The sequence below is a fragment of the Corythoichthys intestinalis genome, chromosome 1 (assembly GCF_030265065.1).
Source record: "Corythoichthys intestinalis isolate RoL2023-P3 chromosome 1, ASM3026506v1, whole genome shotgun sequence".
Taxonomy (NCBI): Eukaryota; Metazoa; Chordata; class Actinopteri; order Syngnathiformes; family Syngnathidae; genus Corythoichthys; species Corythoichthys intestinalis.
Window position 1 is genome coordinate 63,380,020 of NC_080395.1, and position 22,493 is coordinate 63,402,512.

General features: G+C 40.2%; 1 protein-coding gene across 13 annotated transcripts in view; it reads left to right on the plus strand.

Annotated features, from left to right (window-relative positions):
• Window positions 1-22,493, plus strand: part of tjp1a (tight junction protein 1a) — a 209,536-nt gene that overhangs the window by 86,924 nt on the left and 100,119 nt on the right. The window contains exon 1 of one of the 13 annotated variants that reach the window (XM_057835219.1): window positions 12,253-12,865. The exons of the other annotated variants lie outside the window; for them this stretch is intronic. Coding sequence (XP_057691202.1) covers window positions 12,842-12,865 — 24 coding nt within the window. The 5' untranslated portion in view covers window positions 12,253-12,841. Of the gene's footprint in view, window positions 1-12,252; window positions 12,866-22,493 lie in introns of those variants that run through there. 13 annotated transcript variants of the gene reach the window in all.

The window sequence follows — 22,493 nt, forward strand, 5'->3', positions numbered from 1 at the left end:
TTCATGATGCTTGACCATGGTGATACTATTTTGCTGAATCCTACAAAATCAGAACAAAATGTGCATATAACTCTTTTGCACTTTTTGTTTAGACATGTAATTCATACATCTGTTGTTTTCATTGATGCTTGAGATTACAAAACATTAAACATAGTCATAAAAAGACTTTTGCTTCACTTTGAGTTGACATTGATTTTACACTTCACTGTAAGCAAGTCTTACATTAAGTTGTTTTTGCTTACTATTGAAAGTCATTTTTCACATCACTTCCCATTGACAACCATTAGGTTAAATCCTTTGTAACTCATTTGCTCCCAAAAACGTATAAATATGTTCTATTTTTAATTGTTTCAGTGTCCCAAAGACATATTTATACGTCTTTTACGTTTTTTTGCATAAGAGACATCTCTGTGTTCTGATTCAACTGAGCTTTAAAGCACAAAGATAAAAATCCATTTTAAAGCAATAAAACAGGCCACTGGAGGGCAGTAGCGCATTTTGTAAGACCCGCAACCTGATTCAACAGCAACTAACGGCCGGGCCGCACGGTCGGTGCGCCGGCGGAAGGTTGCCAGGCGGCAGACGACCGAGCAGAACAACTGAGAGGACGCCCGTGATGCCAGGCGCTGGACGACCGAGCAGAACGACCGGGACCACCACTGCAGCGGAAGATGCCGTTGAGTCTGTGCTGCTCGCCGAGCAGACCCGGCAGAGACTAAAAAAAAAATCCATCTTTATGAGACAGGCGGCGATGAGGGAAAAGTTTACCCGGCTGTCGCGGCGACAACAGCGTCATCTCTCAGTTAGTTATGTGTAAATAAATTGTTACTCTGCTATCAAAAGCTCTATTTGTCTTGTTGTTTATGCTATTTTGTAAAAGGAAAATATTATTCAGATGTTTAGGATGTAACTAAAGCAAAAAATAGCTGTGTTAAAGTCAAAGTTATGTTTGAAATGTATGCTTTCACAAAAAGCTCAATTTCTGTTTTTTTCATCAAATTGGAAAATTGCTCCAACTAAGCTATTTTCTAATGCTGATTTCTAAAGAATGGAAAAAGATATGAACTTACTTTTTTCCTGCTGAAAGAAGAGAGTCTAATCTTTCTTTTGGTGGGTTCCATGTTTATATAGCAGTAGACCAGAATTTTCTGTGGGCCTTGCAAAATCAGTCAAAATCCAGTAAAACTGCCGGGAGCAAAGGGCCTTGCGCCGGTGAAAATGGCTTGGAGTGAATGAGGTAACAATCAGACATTTTCTTAAAACTGTTTTAGAAATAATACATTACCTAGATCTTTGGGGGGTTTTTTTGTTTGTGGAGTTGCCAGTCTGACCACAGGGTCACACAATAACAACTGCCTCATGGGCCAAAATGCTCTGTGATTACCTTGTTTATAAAATGGTGGTGATACAGTACAGTATCATTGATATTTTACCTTTTTAAACACATTTTGTTTCCAATTATGGTAGTTGCGGATTCTTCAGCTCCTCAGTGAGTCAACACCTTATCGTGGTGAAAGAAATTGCTTCTTCCTATTTTTCTGGAAGCAAAATTGTCTGTGGCTTTGTGCACGTGACAGGGCAAACAGGTCATTGGGGCCTCCCCTCTGGAGCCAAGGCTGGAGGCAGGGCACAATGTACGAGTGCCTGGTACTCGGGTCTGCGCCTATAGACCCTACCCACGTGACGTCACAGCTCCGCTCTCCTGAATGGTACCGCCCACTTGTCCGTCAAAACATAGTGTTAACCTGTTACGGCTACGTACATTTCTCCTATTTACGGCGTGTTTTTCTGCTCCTTAACATTAATAATCAAAATGGTGAAGGCGTGTGTGGCTGTTGGTTGCACTAACAGAGAAGATGGAAGGAGAGACTTGAAGTTTTACCGTATTCCGAGGGATCCAAAGAGGAGAGCGAAATGGACGGCTGCAATTCGACGTGAAAACTGGGCACCAAAAAATCACCACAGACTATGTAGTAGTCATTTTATATCCGGTAAGATGCATTTAAGATATACTTAGAGGGTTTTGGGCTGACAAATAACCACAATTAAGATCATTGCGAGGCTAATCGCCGACAACATACGACGTAGTACGACATAGTTTCAAATTCAAGATGTTTGTGACTTCCCTTTCTTCCACCATCGTTATTTTTTGAATAATATTTAGCTGGTACCAAGTGAAAGAAACTGGCCTCGTCTATGGAGCTGACAAATAACCACAATTAAGATCATTGCGAGGCTAATCGCTGACAACATACGACGTAGTACGACATAGTTTCAAATTCAAGATGTTTGTGACTTCCCTTTCTTCCACCATCGTTATTTTTTGAATAATATTTAGCTGGTACCAAGTGAAAGAAACTGGCCTCGTCTACGGGGCTGACAAATAACCACAATTAAGATCATTGCTAGGCTAATCGCCGACAACATACACGTATGTATGTAGTGAGAGTGCTATCGCTAAACCATATAAACATTAAAAGCCTTAACTCCATTGACAAACGACATGAAATACATTAGACTTGACAGTGGATGTTAGCAATAACAAAAGATTTTGAATTGAAAATTTCGTAACTCACCTTTCCAAGCACAAGATAGATTCCTGCCAAACGAGGACCTGTTTCACCCAACCAGCAATGAAGTATTTATAAGCCTCCAAGCTCTTGAAGTTTTTCAAATTTTCGTGGGAATAGGCTGATTTTGTGTGGACAAGATAATTGTAAATATCAGCGTAGCAGATGTCAGGCAGACAGGGCGAAGACAGTGGGTCGAAAAACATCGATTTGGGCATCAAATATGGATCTGGCGACTGTATAGAACGAAGCTTTTCCACATAACGCCTTTTATGCAACACATCCAGTGAGTTTACGGCATCAGAAAACACCGGGTCTTCCATGAAATGCATTTTAAATTCCTCGATCAATTGAAAACAATGCTAATACAGATACAAAATGACGGACAAGTGGGCGGAACCACACAGCGAGCACGTGGTTTTGTGACGTCGGTGGGTAGGGTCTATTGGACCGGCCCATGCACAGTCTAAAGTGTTAAAGTGCGTCCTGCTTTTCATGGGGTCACCACCAGTGGGAGGGTCCCAGGAGGTTGGGTGCGACGTGAGCTGGGTGGCGGTGGGGGCCTTGCCAGTGCGATTCGTGGCTACAGGAGCTTGCTCTTGGGACGTGGAATGTCTCCTCCCAGGTAGGGAAGGAGCTTGAGATACTGTGCGAGGTTGAGAAATTCTGACTACATATTACCTCGACACAGTGGTACCATTCCTCTTGAATGGTTGGACATTATTCCACTCAGTCATTACCCACCGTGAGAGGCACAGAGTAAGTGTGGGTGTACTAATTGCCCTCTGTCTTGGTTCCTCTACGTTAGGGTCCACCACAGGAGACAAGAAGGTATCTTCTTTTTGCCTTCGGGTGAAGGGACAGGCCCTGACTGTTGTTTGTGCTTGTGCATTGGAGAGTATCCTTTTTGTGGACTCCCCCGTTCTGCTAGGGAACTTAAATTCTCATGTTGGCAAAGACAGTAAGACCTGCAGAGTAGTGATTGGGAGATACGCCCTCATCTCCGATCAGTACTAGAGTAATGTTTTGTTATTCGACTTCTGTGCTCATCACATATTACCCATAATGAACACCATGTTCAAGCATAAGGGTGTCCATATATGCACTTGACATTTAGTGCAATGATCGATTTTGTGGTCGTTTCATCGGATTTGTGGTCCCATGTGTTGGATACCTCGTTGAAGAGAGTGGCAGAGCTGTCAACTGATCATCACATGGTGTTGAGTTGGCTCTGATTTTAGGGAAAGAAGCCAGTGTGACCCAGCAGAGCCAAGTGTTTTGTGAATGTCCGCCGGGAACAAATCGCCGAGTTATTGCCAGGAGAGGTTTCAATTCCCACCTTAGGATGCCTTCTTGTAACTCCCACTGGATGAAGCCCCGAGTTGGACACACTATATCTCTCATCTGGTCCATTAATACCTCTGGATAAACCTGGTGGAGCTGGACAGAGATGCTGTGACGAAAATGGATGGACGAAAGGATGGAAAGACGGCTGAAGGGACGGAATGATGGGCGGTCGGACAGTTGGGCGGCCGAAAGGATTCTTCAGCTGGTTGAAAATTTACTTTGGTAAGAAGCCCTTTGACCTTTCAGCTCATGATGGTAGTGTAACAGTGAATTTTGGGTTCCAATCTTCACTGATAGATTAGTGCTCCAAGTGTGTGGCAGCTATGCATCACAGTTGCTCCCTTCATTAGACTTTTAAATCTTTGCTCGTCCATGAAATTCAATTACATGCCACTAATAGTTTGTGTCAAATGGCACCTCAGTGGCTACTGCTTGGCGTTGACACTGACTAACTTGAGCTGCAGCTGTTAAACAGCTTCTCAATTTATGTGGGATTTAGCACTTTTATTTATTGCCTTTCGCTCAGGCTTTTAATCAGACCTACATTTTAGTGTGTATGTTAGCATTTTGAGGTGTAAGCAATTCTTACGTCAACCTGGTGTATACAGTATTTAATTTGCAGGCGCATAAATCTTCCAACTGGATGCATGAGGTCCTAAAATGAGCAAAATATAACGGTACCAGGAAAGTCATTGTCTACCGTTGCCTGTTTTTCGCTTTCTCCAGCAAGTCATTGCAAAGGATTAAGGACTAAATGCTTTAAAACCTCCTCCAAGGAGGCAAGGTTTCACTCACATCTGTTGATTTGTTTGTTTGAAGACAGCAAGGATTAGGTCAAAATTACACAGCTGTAATATTTCAGAAACTTTGCACCCCCTTAATATTAACTTGTTTGGCTTGATTTGAGAATGAAAGAAAAATTTAAACTTTAACCTTCAGTTTTCACTTTGACCATTTGTCTCAGCAAAACAATCCACAAGAATGTCTGTTTTGGTACCGCTTATTTCTTGTTCTTTTGTATTTCATGTGTACACCATTGTGATTATTTTACTTTTCAATTATTATGGATATGAGGAGAACATATAGAGCAGGGGTCCCCAACCTTTTTTCCAGTGTGATTTGAGTCTTTTTTTTCACAGACCGGTGTTCTGTCAAATTTTGCACCCTTATAAAATTTTGCTCCCAAAGCTTTTGTGGCGGTGAAAAAAAGCCCTCTTTTATATTCAGTTGGACTCTCAATGTTATCCAACAGTACTAAAAGACTATTTACATCATAAACATACATGTGCAACACGAAAATGGCGTTAATTAATGCTTAACGACACGGCGAAGTCGCTAAAGGAGAGCTGCGTGCAGTTGTAGTGTGCAGCTAACATGGCAAACGTAAGTTAGTATTCCTTTCTTTTAAAGAAAGTTTGTAGTGCGTACTTTGGAATCGCTGCATTTGCGGTCATTTTTAACGTTACGCGTATGCCAACTTTGTCAGAACACCGGCAATGTGCGGCAGAAAATACAGCAAATATAAAATAACATACATTTTTAGCCCTGTCGTGTTAAGTGCTGGGAAAATACAACTCACCCACTGAATCAGTGGGAGGCCTGAGTTTGTTTCGTTGAGACGAGATGATCCCAAGATGGGAGAGTGAGAGAAGCCTGCTTGACAAAGATACGATGTTGGAAATTGTAGCACAGTTTTCAGTGCTGTCCTAGCGATGTTAGGATATTCCGAAATGACTTTAATCCAGAAACTTGGGAGAGTTGTTGTCACAAATGTACGTTTAAGGTCGCCGTGATTTGCGATCTCTTCAAGCTAATATTCCTGTTGCACAGGCATGCCCGATTCACTCGGTTTACTCACATACGGGTCACGAATCCACTCCTTCGCAGTTCGTGGGTCTTTAGTGATTGGAAAGTAGCATAGATTTTGTTTTCTTCGAGGTTGTAGGCTCATCTTCTGGCTCGTCAGGTGCCCTTTTCCCCGTAAAAAATCTGTCCAAAGACGTCTGTTTTTCAGTCATTCTAGTGTGGGGCTAATTATTTCCGGGAACAAATGTGATGGGTGACGACCTACGTCATACGTTATTATCGAGGCCAAGCGCACATAGATATACAAAACAAGATGTACTGCTAACAGTCCAATCAATGCATTTCTATGACGACCTCCTATCCTGAAGTTGTATATCTAGAGTAGACAGTGATATTGGTGTGTTAAGCGGCACAGGCCAAAGTCAATCCGCCAGAATGCAGTCGTTAATAAATTATTTATTATTTCTGCGCGGCCCGGTACCAAATGCGCCCGGTCGTTGGGGACCCCTGATATAGAGTACATACGAGTACATATCCATTTAGTGTAGGTACTTCATGTATTTAGTTTTATTGCTCTTATATTGAGTTGACACATTACACTTCCCATAATAAGCGATGGCATCATCAATAATAGGAGACAAGCAATGAACTCAATTAACAGTTCAGCTTTTTTTCCCGTTGTACAGCGTTTACACCTTGGTCTGATACAAAATTAAATGTAGGAGATTGCATTATTTGCAGCTGGATTTTCTAATGAGCAAATCATGTATTTGAACGGATATCCTTAAACAGATGAATGTGAATATATTGTTCGTTTTGGTTACATAATGTGCTTCAGATATTTGTTTAGCGGATGAAATTAGTGCTCTTTATAGTGGGCCCTCATATTTCTTGATTCTCGATGTTGAGTCTCAAGGTTTAAATATGCTTGGATTCCACACCCCTGGTTAACTCCTTTGTTGTTTTGGCTCTCTGTGTCGGGTCATTTTCTTGCAGCGTGTCTAAGCCTCTTTGTTAGCATGTTCCTTTTTTCTGCAAACATTGGCCTTTGAATCGAATGAATGCTAAAGTTGAATATAAAAATGGATTGCATTTCTGTACCTCTGTACTTTTGTTTTGTCCATTACCTTCACAGACTCTGTCAGTAGGTTGTTGCTGTGGATCACAACCAACATAGCAAGATTGCAAACACAAGCTGAGATGAGTTTCCTCCCCTGTGTGTCTGGAAGAGAAAAAATATGCATTTGTGTTTGAAAACAACCTCAAAATGTGCACATTTAGACCTCCAAACGTGCTAAGATTACAGGAACCTAGAACACCGTTGAACCAATAAGATATTTATACACCCACCTGTTACCTGTGTCATATTGTTGTAATTAGATGATAAAAATCACATCTAAGTGCAACCTGGTGCAAGTTATCTAACAAATGTATGTTACAACAGTAGAATTTCTGCCATACTGTCTTATACCAGAAAAGTGTAACATTTTTTGTGGCTTTGTACACTGCAAATGGATAGTTGTTTTCATCCTGCTTTGTGCAAGGCTCACACATCAAAATCTTTGAGACACAATTGAAGGACAAGCTATATAATTGTGAAATATGAGTGGTATGATTCACCCCCCAGTACACCCTCAACTGGAAAACACACTAATGTCATTACACTCACTATGATGAGTAAAACGGGGCAGTATTGTTACCTGCAGTTAGGTTAGCATTGTGTACAAATAGGCCAACAATGAAAGGAAAAGGATGAACTGTCCTGCAGGTATTTCCTGGTAAACTCGTTTACACCAGTGTTTCTTGATTGAATCTCTTTGATTTTTGACTTATAATTTGAAGAATAATGACTTCATGGAAGCAAGTTTTTTCCAGCTCTATATCTCGGCCAAAGTGAAGCATTTTCTTTGTTGCCACAACCTTGAAAAAGCAATTCATGCCATTATATGCTCAAGGCTGGATTACTGCAATGCACTTTATGTTGCTCTTCCCAAGTCCTCTATTTCTAGTCTGCGAATTAAAAAATGCTGCTGCTCGATTTTTAACCGGTACACCAAGATGTGAACATATGATTATTGTACAACTGTACAATGACAATAAAGAGCTATTCTAACATCTTACCCCCGTGCTATCATCACTCCACTGGCTTCCAGTTCATTTTAGAATTGATTTCAAACATTTGCTCTTTGTTTTTAATTTTATTAATGGCCAGGCTCCTTCTTATTTGTCAGAGATTTTAATCCTCCGTAACTCTGGCAGGGCTCTTTGTTCTACCAGCCAGCTTCTTTTGCAAGTTCCAAGGTCGAGACTTAAATAGTGGGATGACTGATCTTTTGCAGTTGCTGCCCCCATGTTCTGGAATAGCCTGCCCCCTGAAATTCGCACCATTACGAATCTAGGCCTTTTTAAATCAGGGTTAAAGACACACTTTTTTAGACTCGCTTTTTCTCCAGACTAGGCTGGCCTGGTTTTATTTCTTAAGGGTTTTAATGTTTTCATCTGTTTTATTTGCCGTTTAGACTTCTATTGCGATGCGTTGATTTTTTTTTTTTTCCATGTCAATGTATAATAATTCCCTGCCTTTTGTTTATCATGAACTATATTTCTCATTGTTGTAAAGCAGTATAAGGACCTTTCAGGTTTTTGTGAAGGGCTATATACTGTAAATAAATTTGATTTGATTGATTTTAATGTGGGCAAATAGATGTAAATATTATATACAGTATAGCAAATAATAGTATATGCAGGGGTGCACATAAGTGGTCCGCATGCGCGCATGCGTACTGGACGTAGACAAACGCGCTGGCCCTCAATGGCTTCCATACACTTTTGCGTACCAATGGCTGACCACTGTATTTGCGGCGGACACGAGAAAATCACTTCTCAAAATGTCAAAGAGGCAGGCCCCACTGAGTAATTATTTCCGTGTTCCCCCACCCCTGTCAAAAGACAGACAGATGACAGAGACGTCACCGGAGCTACCGAAAAAAAGGACTTCTGCTGAAAAGTGGCTGCAGAAGGTTCCATGGCTAGAAGCAAATGATGCTCGCATGGAAATGTGGTGCAACATTTGCCGTGAGAATCCCCATGTCGCTAATAAGAGCAGCGCATTTTATGTAGGGTCAAAGAATTTTAGCCATCCAAACTTTGAAAAGCACGAAAAAAAAACAGCATGTGGCAATTAAGCAAAACATCGATGCGATGTCAGACAGGATCCCACTCGCCCTATGGACAAGTGGCGGAATAAAGTTATTAAAGAACAGCGCCATGCACTGACAAACATGTTTTTGCTCGCATTTCACAAAGCTAAACATGCACGTTCAATGAGCTCTTATGAGGAGGACATCCCACTTTTACAAAGGCTTGGAGTTAATGTGAGAGCCGCATATGAATGACCTTTATTTTGAATTAGTGCTTTTATATTTATTTCTTTACATTTCACTTAAAAGTAATGGCAATTTTGTTGTGCCAGTTGATGTTAGTCAAGCGTTAATTGTTTATATAATTAATTAAAGGTAATTGGCTCTAAGTAAAGCTTGTCATAATTTTATCGCATCAGGTGGGTCGGCTCTCAAGCTCAATGAGGACCAAGTCACATCTCCAGGTCCTCCTCTGAGAACCTGGGCAAAAAAAATATGTGCACCCCTGAGTATATTTCTGTGTTTTAATTCACACGGGCACATTTTCTTTTATCTAAATTAGCAACTTTGCTACTACTGTATCTGTTCATCAAATGGTACTGAATTGATAGCTTTAATAGATTGTTGTAAAAAAAAAAAAAAAAAAAAAAAAAAAGGTACGTGTGAAGCGGCAAAACTGATTCAAGATGCACTGCAGTATATTGCATCAATGGTTAAAATATCAGAGCTGTTGTAATGGAGGAGAACATATAAAATTTGTAAATGTCCAAATGCGTTTGCACCGAAATGCTCAGTTAATGTTTGTCACATTTGAGTTTAGTCACACTTTTGGCAAAAACTGCCTAAATTCAAGGTAAAGGGTTGGTGTGATAAATGAACCATAAAGAAATTTGGAAGAGAGCTGGAAACAAATGGCAGACTTATAATTATACAGTATTTGTTGTTTAAAACCTCACTCAGCGATGTTTAATGCCCTTCCCACCTTTGCCATCACTACTGATAAACATGTAGCACAATGCACCTAAGCCGTTTTCTTAAATAATAAAGCAGTGACAGGTCATGAGTGTGTTTCTAATTTTCTTCAGTCTATGTTAAATGTAAGCAAGCAGTGCATGATGTGAGAAAAGAGGCTTGCTAATTTTTGTTTGTTTATTTTTGTGTCACATGTATTTCTGCTGCTTATAACTTCAAATTCAACAACAAATAGGACAAAAAATATCTTAGGCATTGAAATGTTGAACATGGCCAGACAAAGGACAAAACCTGGTTTGAGTTCTCCGTTTGAATTTCCACAAAAGCCTTAAAAATATTGACCTGGAAGGATGGAGGTGAATTTGAGAGGAGCCTGGTAATCCTGTCATGTGACGCTAATCTACAGTTTCAGATCCTAAAAGAGAAGTGATTCTAGGGTAGTGGTCTTCACAAATCATGTTTGACCCTTTTGTAAACATTGTGCATCACCAAAGTCACATAATGTACTCATCTTCAGATTTTAGAATGGGTAAGATCATCACGTTGTGAGTACAAGCACAGTTTACCTGTTCTGCAGTGTTTTAAAAGATTAATAAAAACCTCCTGTAGTTTCCAGATGGTTTCAATTAGATTGAAAAAACAAAACTCTCTGCTGGACCTGCAGAATGGCCATGAGTCAACAGGGCATTTGCGGGGATCGCACTCTCTCTTTCAGACCCCAAATTCAAGACAGATGGAGATAGTAAAACAACATCTACCTCAGAGTTTCTACTCACAACCACTGGTTTGCATTGAGGCTTCTTTTTTCTTTCAATATGGCTGTGTGCTTTATCCCAGCCTTTATGTGAATAAACAGGCAGCTCAGCAGCTGTATGGTGTTACGCTGTCTATATTAGTCTTTGCACTGCTGAAGTAGCTGGGTTGAGTGAATGCTGTGTGCTGTTCCAACCGAAAGTAGGCCTACATGGTTGCCTGATTTGCACGTGCCTAGTCTTCCATGAGTGCACCTGAGCTTTGAGCCGACCCGAGTTGTCACTTTTTGTGTGTGATGCTTTTGTATATGTGTATGAGGGTGTGTGTGTGTGAGAGAGAGAGAGAGAGATGCAAAGACACACGGGGCAGTGATAATAGCAGTGATATGAGCAGAGACAAAGATAACTTTGATCCCAGTGGAGTGTCATTAATGTCTTGCCTCTCTCTATCAGAACATCTGAGGCACGATCACAGGTGTGGATTAGAGTGCTAAGCAACGCGATGAGGAAAGCTTCTGTTTTGTTACAATTTTGAAGGATCTATAGTTCGTTCGTTTTTTTTTTTTTTTTTAATTTCAATTAATACAGTTCATTTACCAGAATAATGCTAAACATTTTGCTGTCCGCACTGCTCGACCCTGACAGGCGCTTAAGGAGCTTTAGAAGGAGTGAGAGACTTGCATCAATACTAGTATGTATCTTGTTTTTTCCTCTTTATTTATTTAACATTAGTGTGGGGTTAATTTTAAGTCTAAAGAGTAGAGGCAAATAATTGTGGATGCTGGTTTTGGAGTGGTTCAGCCTTGACTTGATGTGACCTGGTCATTCTTGCCTGCAACCCTGAGGACAAATCTGTTACGTCTGACTCATAGTATTTTAGCCTAGAAGGATTATGTCTGGTGGGAATTAACCTCGAGACCACCTACACTGCTTCTTAGCCCTCTTCTCGCCTGTTGAGGAAGCAAGGCAAAGGAAATAATCATTGGAAAGCTTTATTTAGAGAGTGTGATTGCTTCGTGTGTTTGGGGAAAAATGAGGGTGTGTCAATGTTTGGGTACAGTAAATGCTGCAAATTACATTTAATGGTCATATTATCACACAGCATTGTCACTTCTGATATTGTGCTCTTTGAATTTCACATTTCGTCTTCCAGAATATGTGTAAATTGTAAAACAATGCAAGCTGGGTTTGTTATATCCTGAGGGAGGGGTTAGATTTGGGAAGTCGAGAGAACTTGACTTGAATTGCTTTTGTGGTCTCCTGTGAGATGACTTATCAGCTGAAAACACTCCAGCCAGTTTTCTCTTCTGTGAGGAATTGTTCCTGCAGTACACAAATGCACTGCCCCATAGTAACCAAGAACGGTTAACCAGCACGCCTTTACGACAACAGTATAAACCTTTTCCACGGTTTTTACACCCCTTTTCATTGGAGCGAAGATTTCAGAGGTAAATTACAGAGGTCTGACAACAACATGTAACTGGCATCACCACACAGAAAGTGAGCATTCAGCATCAGCAGGGACAGCGGCGTCGCTTCTCTTCATTGTATCCCGGACAATGTATTCCACGGGACAACAGGGGTGGACATTTTATCAACATCCTCAGAAACGTACCAAGTGAAAAATTGCAAGGAATTATTAGAGATGAAAAAGGGTGTTTGTTATACGAGTTAACATAATTAGCACTTTTTTAAAATATGTTTTGTCATTACACGGCCACCATTGTCATCGTTTGAAATTCCTTGCACGGTTACACCCCTATGTTTGTACAGTGGTCTGTTCCGCGCAGCCTAGACACGGCAGTTGCTCACAGAGCCGAGAGCAGGGAGAGGTTCACCCCGCCTGCCATTTCTGTACGCCGTCGTAGTGATGTCTGCTCTTCGTAACTTTTCATCCAGCGGTGGACATTAGCTACGCAACATCCACACACATTGAGCTTAGTCACGCATTTGTGGACGCGTGCGTTTTTCCCCCTTTTTTCTTTTAGATCCTCGTTTTTTCCTCTCAAACAACCCTGACCGGACTGACGCTAACAATTGGAGCGCCGACGATAAGATAATGAACTTTGGACTTTCCTCACGGCTTTCCGTGACATGTTTCCTGGATAAAGTGAAATAACACAACAGGCCGGCGTGGCGGCAGCTGGGCGACTGTTCGACTGGAGGGAAATAGTGCACTCGGCCAAGTGACTATCAAAACAAAGGCAGCGGCACGGTTTAAGCTGTCACTTTGGGAGCCGAACAGGAGAGGAAAATGTCGTCCAAAGCGTCAAATAAGGTGGGTTTCTGCATCTGGTCAAGTGTTTTGTGTTCTTTTAACTCCGATCGCTAAAATATAGCGCTATTTGAAAAGTATTCTCTGTAAATCCCGTTTGGCCTGGCTCTAAAAGTTGGCTAGTTGGTTGCAAAAGTGATAACACACACAATGGTTGTGGTGTTTAGAGCTCAAGGTTATTCTTAAATGTACACTTAGTAGCGTTTCTTGTAACCAGGCATGCTCATCTCGTTTCTGTCTGTCGTTGTACTATTTGTTGTTCTTTATAACATGCATCTGCTTTACTGATACAATGACCATGCTGTGGCTGTGTGGCATCACTAAAGACAACCTGTTGATTGCAAGTGGTTCTGACGTCATATGTTACAGCAGGGACAATATATTAACTATATATATTTATATATTAAATATATATGTGTGTGTGTTATACACAAATACTTCCATACACTGTAATTTTTTGGTTTATAAGATGCACCTACACAATTCTAAAGAATTCTGCACCTGTTCATATATAAGCATCTTATACTAGTATATGAACAACTGAACTGGACTATCAATCTGAGGGATCCACATTGTATTGTTGGACCATCAATCTGAGGTGTCCACATTGTATTGTTGGATATTTACACTAAATGACATGCGGCTCATTAGCCTGTAAGAATCCATGAATAAACTGCACTGTACTTGGTGCAGGGTTCAATCAGGGTGAATAAAGCAGAAGCTTGTAGTCTGAAAATTACAGTATAAATAGGTAAAAACTAGGGCTGCAGCTATTATTTTAGTAGTTGATTAATCGAGTAATCGGATAAGGAACATAAAAAACTAAAACACCTCAGCTGAGCCTTAAACAGTTTACAAAATATATAAATGAGGATCTATGTAGAACAAAAAAACAATTGGCTAACTTACATAGCAAAAGTCCGCTAGCTTAAATGCAATAAAATGCTAACGGTATTTTTTATTTATTCATTTTTTAACAATGCTCTTAACAAATGGTTCAGACACATATTCGCACAAAAAACAGTTAAATATACCTATAAACTAAGTTACGAATGCATTAAAAAAAATTAGTATAACAAAAACATAGCTGATGTTCGTCTTAACGGGGAGCAGCTGGATTCAGCCATGTAAAATGAGGCAGACTAGAGGGCATTGTATCCACCCAAATAAAAAAACTAAATGCAAAGACTTTCAAAACAAACCATTACAACACCACTTTAAACGAATACTCGAAGCAGCAGAATCTTATTTTCTAAATGAATACTCGAGTTATTCGATTAATCATTGCAGCCCTAGTAAAAACACACATATATGTGTGTATATATATATATATATATATATATATATATATATATATATATATATATATATATATTAGGCCTGTACAATATATCGTTTGAACATCGCCGTCGTGGTATGTAAATGCGCAATAGTCTGATAGCTGGAAGTGCATTTTTTTTTTTTTTTAACACGTAAACTTTTGTTTTGCTTCATAAAAGCACTAAGTGTGCAGAGACATGGCCTCCTGGATCCCTTTTGTATACATCAATCTTCATACTCACAGATGAATCCCCTTAGCCTGGAGGAAATGGTATTATATGAATACGGTGTGGTCATGGTGAGTCAACCAAAGTCTTCCCAAACAAAGCTATTCAAGTCATCTGGTGAAAATTCTTCTTCTTTTAATATTGCAATATACACTCACTGGCCACTAAGTAACGGGTTGGACCCCCTTTTGCCTTCAGAACTGCCTCAATTCTTCGTGGCATCGATTCAACAAGGTGCTGGGAGCATTCTTCAGCGAGTTTGGTCCATATTGACATGATGGCACCACACGGTGCAGATTTGTCGGCTGCACATCCATGATGCGAATCTCCCATTCCACCACATCCCAAAGATGCTCTATTGAATTGAGATCTGGTGACTGTGGAGGCCATTTGAGTACAGTGAACTCATTGTCATGTTCAAGAAACCAGTCTGAGATGATTCCAGCTTTATGACATGGCGCATTATCCTGCTGAAAGTAGCCATCAGAAGTTGGGTACATTGTGGTCATAAAGGGATGGTTAGCAACAATACTCAGGTAGGCTGTGGCGTTCCAACGATGCTCAATTGGTACCAAGGGGCCCAAAGAGTGCCAAGAAAATATTCCCCACACCATTACACCACCACCAGCAGCCTGAACCGTTGATACAAGGCAGGATGGATCCATGCTTTCATGTTGTTGACGGCAAATTCTGACACTACCATCTGAATGTCGCAGCAGAAATTGAGACTCATCAGACCAGGCAACGTTTTTCCAATATTCTATTGTCCAATTTCAATGAGCTTGTGCAAATTGTAACCTCAGTTTCCTATTCTTAGCTGAAAGGAGTGGCACCCGGCATGGTCTTCTGCTGCTGTAGCCCATCTGCCTCAAAGTTCGAGGTACTGTGCATTCAGAGATGCTCTTCTTCCTACCTTGGTTGTAACGGGGGGTTATTTGAGTCACGGTTGCCTTTCTATCAGCTCGAACCAGTCTGGCCATTCTCCTCTGACCTCTGGCATCAACAAGGCATTTCCGCCCACAGAACTACTGCTCACTGGATATTTTTCTTTTTCGGATCATTCTCTGTAAACCCTAGAGATGGTTGTGCGTGAAAATCCCAGTAGATCAGCAGTTTCTGAAATGCTCAGACCAGCCCTTCTGGCACCAACAACCATGCCACGTTCAAAGTCACTCAAATCACCTTTCTTCCCCATCCTGATGCCCGGTTTGAACTGCAGGAGATTGTCTTAAACCATGTCTACATGCCTAAATGCACTGAGTTGCCGCCATGTGATTGGCTGATTAGAAATTAAGTGTTAACGAGCAGTTGGACAGGTGTACCTCATGAAGTGGCCGGTGACTGTATATCTCAATACAGTGTTTTCCAAAATGGTTGACCCCATTCTAAATGCCCAGATCTCAGAAACTACTTGATGGATCTTAATGAAACTAAATACACTTTATGTTGAAGGTCATAAGTTTTATTGGTCAAATTTACAAAGAAAAGTACAAATATTTGTTGGTTCTATGACAGATTTTCATAAATGTTCAATATGAGCCCCGCTTGTGATTCTGCATACGTCGAGTCAGTGTTTGAGCTTGTGCCAAACTCGCTGAAATTTCTTGAAATTTTTGGTGCCAAGTCCTAATTTGTTTTGTAGTTGGTGCCTTCTTTGCAAAACTTGTGAAGAAGGCACGCTGCACTGTCTTTGACTGTGACTGAGTCCGAGCATACTCTAACATGCAAAATGCTTTTTCTTTTGAAGTGAACAGCATTTCTTAACCTGAAAAGATAGAAATGCCAAACATTACACACAAAAATTTGAAACGTTTCTACACAAGTTGTGAATTCCAACAAAAAATGTCAAAATTATTGGTCAACGAAATGGGGTCAAACATTTTGGAACACCCAGTATATGACAAACCCCCCAAAAGTCGCAATGTCAGTTTTTTCCAATATCATTGAGCCCTATTACATAGTGTCATAAATAGTTGGAAAATCCTAAAAAGAATAATTGTAGAAGTAGGAATTTGACTTGATTTGGTACCCACTCTTTTTTTTTATTTGAAGAGGCCTTTGTGTTACTCGCAAACAAGGTTGACTGCGGGTGTTATGACTCGTGCAAAAGGACCTCTGACATTGGATTTTGTCCATCGACCATTTTTGTATTTCCAAACAAGGATGCGATCCTCTGACACTGTCTTTAAAATCAACTTATTGAGCACCTTTACTGTAATTGATACTCTGACTACTTGATTCCCAACAAATATTGTCAGTTATCAAAAGAAATGAAAATGTCAAGTCACTCTACTTTTCTTTTCTCAAATGGAGTAAAGAAGCCTTCCTTTGATGTGAGGCAAGATGAACTATCTTTGATCGTTTGTCATTTTACACATTAAGTCATCTGTCATACAAAAACATAGGAAGTTGGGCTAAACCTTCCCAAGTACAAATTTGGTCTGGTTCATATTCTTTAAAATATGGATTCTGTTGGTCTGCCCTGATTTGGGTTTGTTTATTTGATCAAATGTCAATGGCAAAACAAGCATATCAGTTGTTTCTTTTCTGTCCTCGCCACCCCATTTATCCTATTGGCCTATCCCCACTTGGGTTTGTTGTTATTGCAAATTATTGACCAGAGCAAGATTTAGAAAATGGCTTGCTCTCATTGATGATGCAATGTGGTTCAACAAAAAGGCAGTTTTTCATCTTTCCTGAAAAGTGATGTATTCAAGAATTTTGCCTAACGCCAGTTATATTTATACTGTGTCTTGCATTTATCATCTAAATCTTGTGAAAATTAAATTGGGTCAGCTCTAATAGTAGAACGATCTTAGCTGTCCTGTTGTCTGTCATCAGTTTTTTGGGACTCTTACAATCCCACAAATGCACATTGTACCTTAATTTCTTGTTATTAGTACCTGTATACATTACGTTGAGGAAATCATTGAAAACAGACTACTGAGCGTATTTTCAAGTGGGTCAATCCTCTTATTACAGCTGCATATGAGTGTGTGTTCAATAGTCCCTTGCAGTATGTTGATTTTTTTCCCACTTTGACAAGTGTGGAATGTACTGTGTTTGTCTAATAGAGGTGCTGAAATTCAGGTTTGGTCAGTTGTTCCTGTTAGACGAAACCCGCTCTGTCAACTAATGTAATAACGTAGTGCCGTACATTTGGGCTAGTTGTAAAACTTGAGATTGTACGCTAGTAGCTGATGGCAATAGGTGATTTTTTCACGTTATTCACATATTAAGGGGTTTTCATTTTTAATGACAACACTTTTGAAACACAGCTGCAGTGATAACTTCTAAATATATAACCCCTACACAAACGCTTTATTCATCTTAACATTACATTAAACATGCAGTGATTTAAAAAAAAAATTTATCAGGGGACTTTTTTCCCTCCCTTCTTTCAACCCTTGGAGAACCTACTACACCGTCTTCCTCACAAACGTTGACCTCAGGCCAAACGTTACTACATGATTAGCAGTCAGTGCCAAGGCAATAGAAATATACTGTATAAAGCAGGCGTCCAAGGCTGCATGTAGATGGGCCCTCACTCAATTTTGTGGCACCTCCGTCATCCATTATCACTTTGAGAAATCATCTATGACTCAAATACATACGTCTGTGGTGTTGTTCATCTTTCAACTTCCAAACATTTAATTCCACTTGATGAGTCATTGTAGATTGGTAGTTAAGCACTATGAATCATATACTGAATTAGATTAGTTACTGTTTAACTGTAATAAAACGTTTTTTTTTTTTTTTCATGGGCTTATGTGGGTGTGTTGACCTTTTAGTGTGATTACAAATTACAATCTAGCGCCATTGTCAAATAGGCAGATTTATTTTGTGTGTGAGTTTCTCCAACTAGGCAATGGCATAAAAGCATGGCTTTGCTGGGTGCAACTTTGGATCAGACCAGACCAGACATTCCTCATTTCAGAGTTTGTCAAGCTATAGACCCTACCCACCGACGTCACAAAATCACGTGCTCGCTGTATGGTTCCGCCCCCTTGTCCGTCATTTTGTGTCTGTATTATCAATGGTCTCAATTGATCGAGCAATTTATAATGCATTTCATGGAAGACTCGGTGCTTTCGGATGCCGTAAATTCACTTGATGCGTTGCATAAAAGGCGTTATGTGGACAAGCTTCAGTTTATCCATTCGCCAGATCCATATTTGATGCCTAAATCGATGTTTTTCGACCCGCTGTCTCTGCCTTATTTGCCTGACATCTGCTAGCAACCCTGATATGTACAACTATCTTGTCCACACAAAATCAGCCTATTCTCACGAAAGTTTGAAAAACTTTAAGAGCTTGGAGGCTTATAAATACTTCGTTGCTGGTTGGGTGAAACAGGTCCTCGTCCACGAAAATTCGGAATCTATCTTGTGCTTGGAAAGGTGAGTTACGAAATTTTGAATTCAAAATCTTTTGTTATTGCTAACATCCACTGTCAAGTCTAATGTATTTCATGTCGTTTGTCAATTGAGTTAGGGCTTTTAATGTTTATATGGTTTAGCGATAGCACTCTCACTACATACATACGTGTATGTTGTCGGCGATTAGCCTAGCAATGATCTTAATTGTGGTTGTCAGCCCAAAACCCTCTAAATATATATTAAATGCATCTTACCAGATATAAAATGACTACTACATAATCTGTGGTAATCGTTTGGAGCCCAGTTTTCTCGTCGAATTGGAGCAGCCCATCTCGCTCTCTTCTCTCCGGGTCTCTCGGAATCCGGTAGAACTTCAAGTCTCTCCGTCTTCTCCGTCTATCTTCTCTGTTATTGCAACCGACCGCCACACACGCCTTCACCATTTTGATTATTAATGTTAACGAGCAGAAAAACACGTCGTAAATAGGAATGTACGTAGCCGTAACAAGTAAACATGATGTGTTGACGGACAAGTGGGCGGCACCAGTCAGGAGGAAGGGGTTGTGACGTCACGTGGGTAGGGTCTATATTAGGCAAGTCACATTTATGGCGTCATGGGTGTTCGTGGGAAAAAAATCAGAATTTTCATTAAAAAAAAGTGTGACATTTTGATCCTGAATCCCTGTTACCTCTATAACATTACAGAGGGGACATTGTTTTTTCCCCCTCTAAATCATGTAATTATTTGAGTAGAATCATAAATTTAGAGTCAGCGTCTATCGACGTGGTATAACATATTGCATATGCTAGAAACGGCATATTTTGCTGTATTTCAGAAAAAGATGGCGTAAATATGTACTAATTGCCCAAAAAATTACTCTGAAGTTTATTTTTTAAATGTGCATCACAGAACGTTTCAATTAATTTTCCTCTTACTGGGGAACATAAGTAATGAAAGTAAGTTCATTTCATGCCCCAAAAAGTTTCCGTCAATTAAAGAAACGGTTCCAGGGTTTCCCCTAGGATTTTTTGAAGCTGTGGTGGTGGTGGGTTGCATCGGAGTCGGCAAGCATCCCGTGGCGAAATTGTCATGACAAATAATATTTGTTTTCAACAATCATTTTTTTCCAAGAAGAACCATAACAAAGACCTATTTGCAAAGTTTGCATCCTGCCTGCACTTGATTTTCCTGATTTTCTTTCAAAAAACAATTTGAGGGCTCTTTCATAAGGGAAATCATCAATCGGTGGTCACATTTATAGTAAATTTGAGGCATGCTTCCAGTCCCCCCGCAACCGGTTCCGCAGGTCTGTCTTCACCTACACAAGAATTAAAAAAAAAAAAAAAAAAAAAAGATATAGGAAATGAAGTCATACAAGCATCTCTAACTGACATTCTACAGTTCTGTACATTGTACAGTTGACCAAATATCTTACTGTACTCATTGCAGACAGTTCACCGTTGAGATGGGCACTGTCAACGCAACGGCCACCTGTTGGCTCAAGCAAGGGTCCAGCCCTCCCCATTCATCAGTCAGTGATGCCATCTTTGCCATCATGCTGACCTGGTCCATATTTTGAAACACATTCAATGGATTAGCCATGAGGACTACACTGTTTCAATCCCATGTTTTCAAAATTACATTAGTTTTAACTTAAATTGAATTGACGTAAAGTGTGTTTGTGGGAGTTACTTTTCTATTTGTTTCAAAAGTTACTCCCTAGTGCAAACTGATATTAAACTAATTATGATTTGATTCAATGAGATGAAAAATACTTATTTCGCCATCTGTTTTGTAATTTTTTTGGCTAAGGAATATGCCAATTTATAATCAATGAACCTTTTTCAACACCGTAACGTAAGTTAAAACAATACAATTATGATTAAGAAAAATAATAGTTGCATATCTCTTAATACTCACCTTGATTTGTGTGGTACAGCCAGGACTTGAAATTGTCCTTTTCTGTCCATTTGCGTCCCAGACAAATTCCCTGTTTGCTTAGTTCTCCTTCTTGGATTCAGTGCGCCTTCCTGATCTCTCATCTCCAGCTGTGATCTTGCCTCATTCAGTTTTTTAAAATGTTATCTCAACTAGAGATGTCCCGATCCGATATTTGGGTCGGATCGGACGCCGATATGGGCAAAAAAAATCCGCATCGGTATCGGATCGGCCAACACGGAAAAATTTTGATCCAGACTTCCGATCCAGTTTTTTAAAAAGTCCGGTCCGTGTTTTCCAGCGCACCGATTTACATAATCAATTCCAGTTTTTGCTTCGGTTTCCCTAAAATCCGGTCCCCATTTTACGGCACACCTTCAACACACCACATTTACATTACCGTCTCCCAATTTACCAAGAGACTTTATCGGTAAAAATGTCAGCTGTGTGGGATCATTTCACGTTAAAGGACGACAAAGACGAAGAGGCAGAGTGCAACGTATGCCACAATAAAGTCAAGCGTGGTGGTAAAGCTGTAAGAAGTTTTGATACAATTCCAAAATATTTAATTAGCACGCTAATTAAATATTTCAGAACGTGACGGTCTACATCACCACAACAATAATAGTCTTTTTGTTACCTGACCCTCCTCTTCAGGAAATTTTCTCTTTCCAAAATACTCATCTGAATTTACAACGAGTGACATCAGTAACAAACAAATACTGGGCTAGGATGCGACGATTCAGGTCAAAGACACGCCATAAAGAACTGTTATTCTTTCTCTGTAATTGTCAACATGGGTAAACCTCAACCATGACAGACGGAATGTGGAAAAAAAAACAACAACAGAAAATCATGTTGTTTGATTTTTAAAGAATTTATTTCCAAATTACAGTGGAAAATAAGTATTTGGTCACTTACAACCAAGCAAGATTTCTGGCTGTCAAAGAGGTCTAACTTCTTCTAACGAGGTCTAACAAGGCTCCACTCGTTACCTGTATTAATGGCACCTGTTTTAACTCATTATCGGTATAAAAGACACCTGTCCACAATTTCAGTCAGTCACACTCCAAACTCCACTATGGCCAAGACCAAAGAGCTGTCGAAGGACACCGGAGACAAAATTGTCGACCTGCACCAGGCTGGGAAAACTAAATCTGCAATAGGTAAAATGCTTGGTGTAAAGAAATCAACTGCGGGAGCAATTATTAGAAAATGGAAGACATACAAGACAACTGATAATCTCCCTCGATCTGGGGCTCCATGCAAGATCTCACCTCGTGGCGTCAAAATGATAACAAGAACGGTGAGCAAAAATCCCAGAACCACACGGGGGGACCTAGTGAATGACCTACAGAGAGCTGGGACCACAGTAACAAAGGCTACTATCAGTAACACAGTCCGCCGCCAGGGACTCAAATCCTGCACAGCCAGACGTGTCCCCCTGCTGAAGAAAGTACGCGTCCAGGCCTGTCTGCAGTTCGCTAGAGAGCATTTGGATGATCCAGAAGAGGACTGGGAGAATGTGTTATGGTCAGATGAAACCAAAATGGAACTTTTTTGGTAGAAACACAGGTTCTCGTGTTTGGAGGAGAAAGAATACTGAATTGCATCCGAAGAACACCATACCCACTGTGAAGCATGGGGGTGGAAACATCATGCTTTGGGGCTGTTTTTCTGCAAAGGGACCAGGACGACTGATCTGTGTAAAGGAAAGAATGAATGGGGCCATGTATCGAGAGATTATGAATGAAAATCTCCTTCCA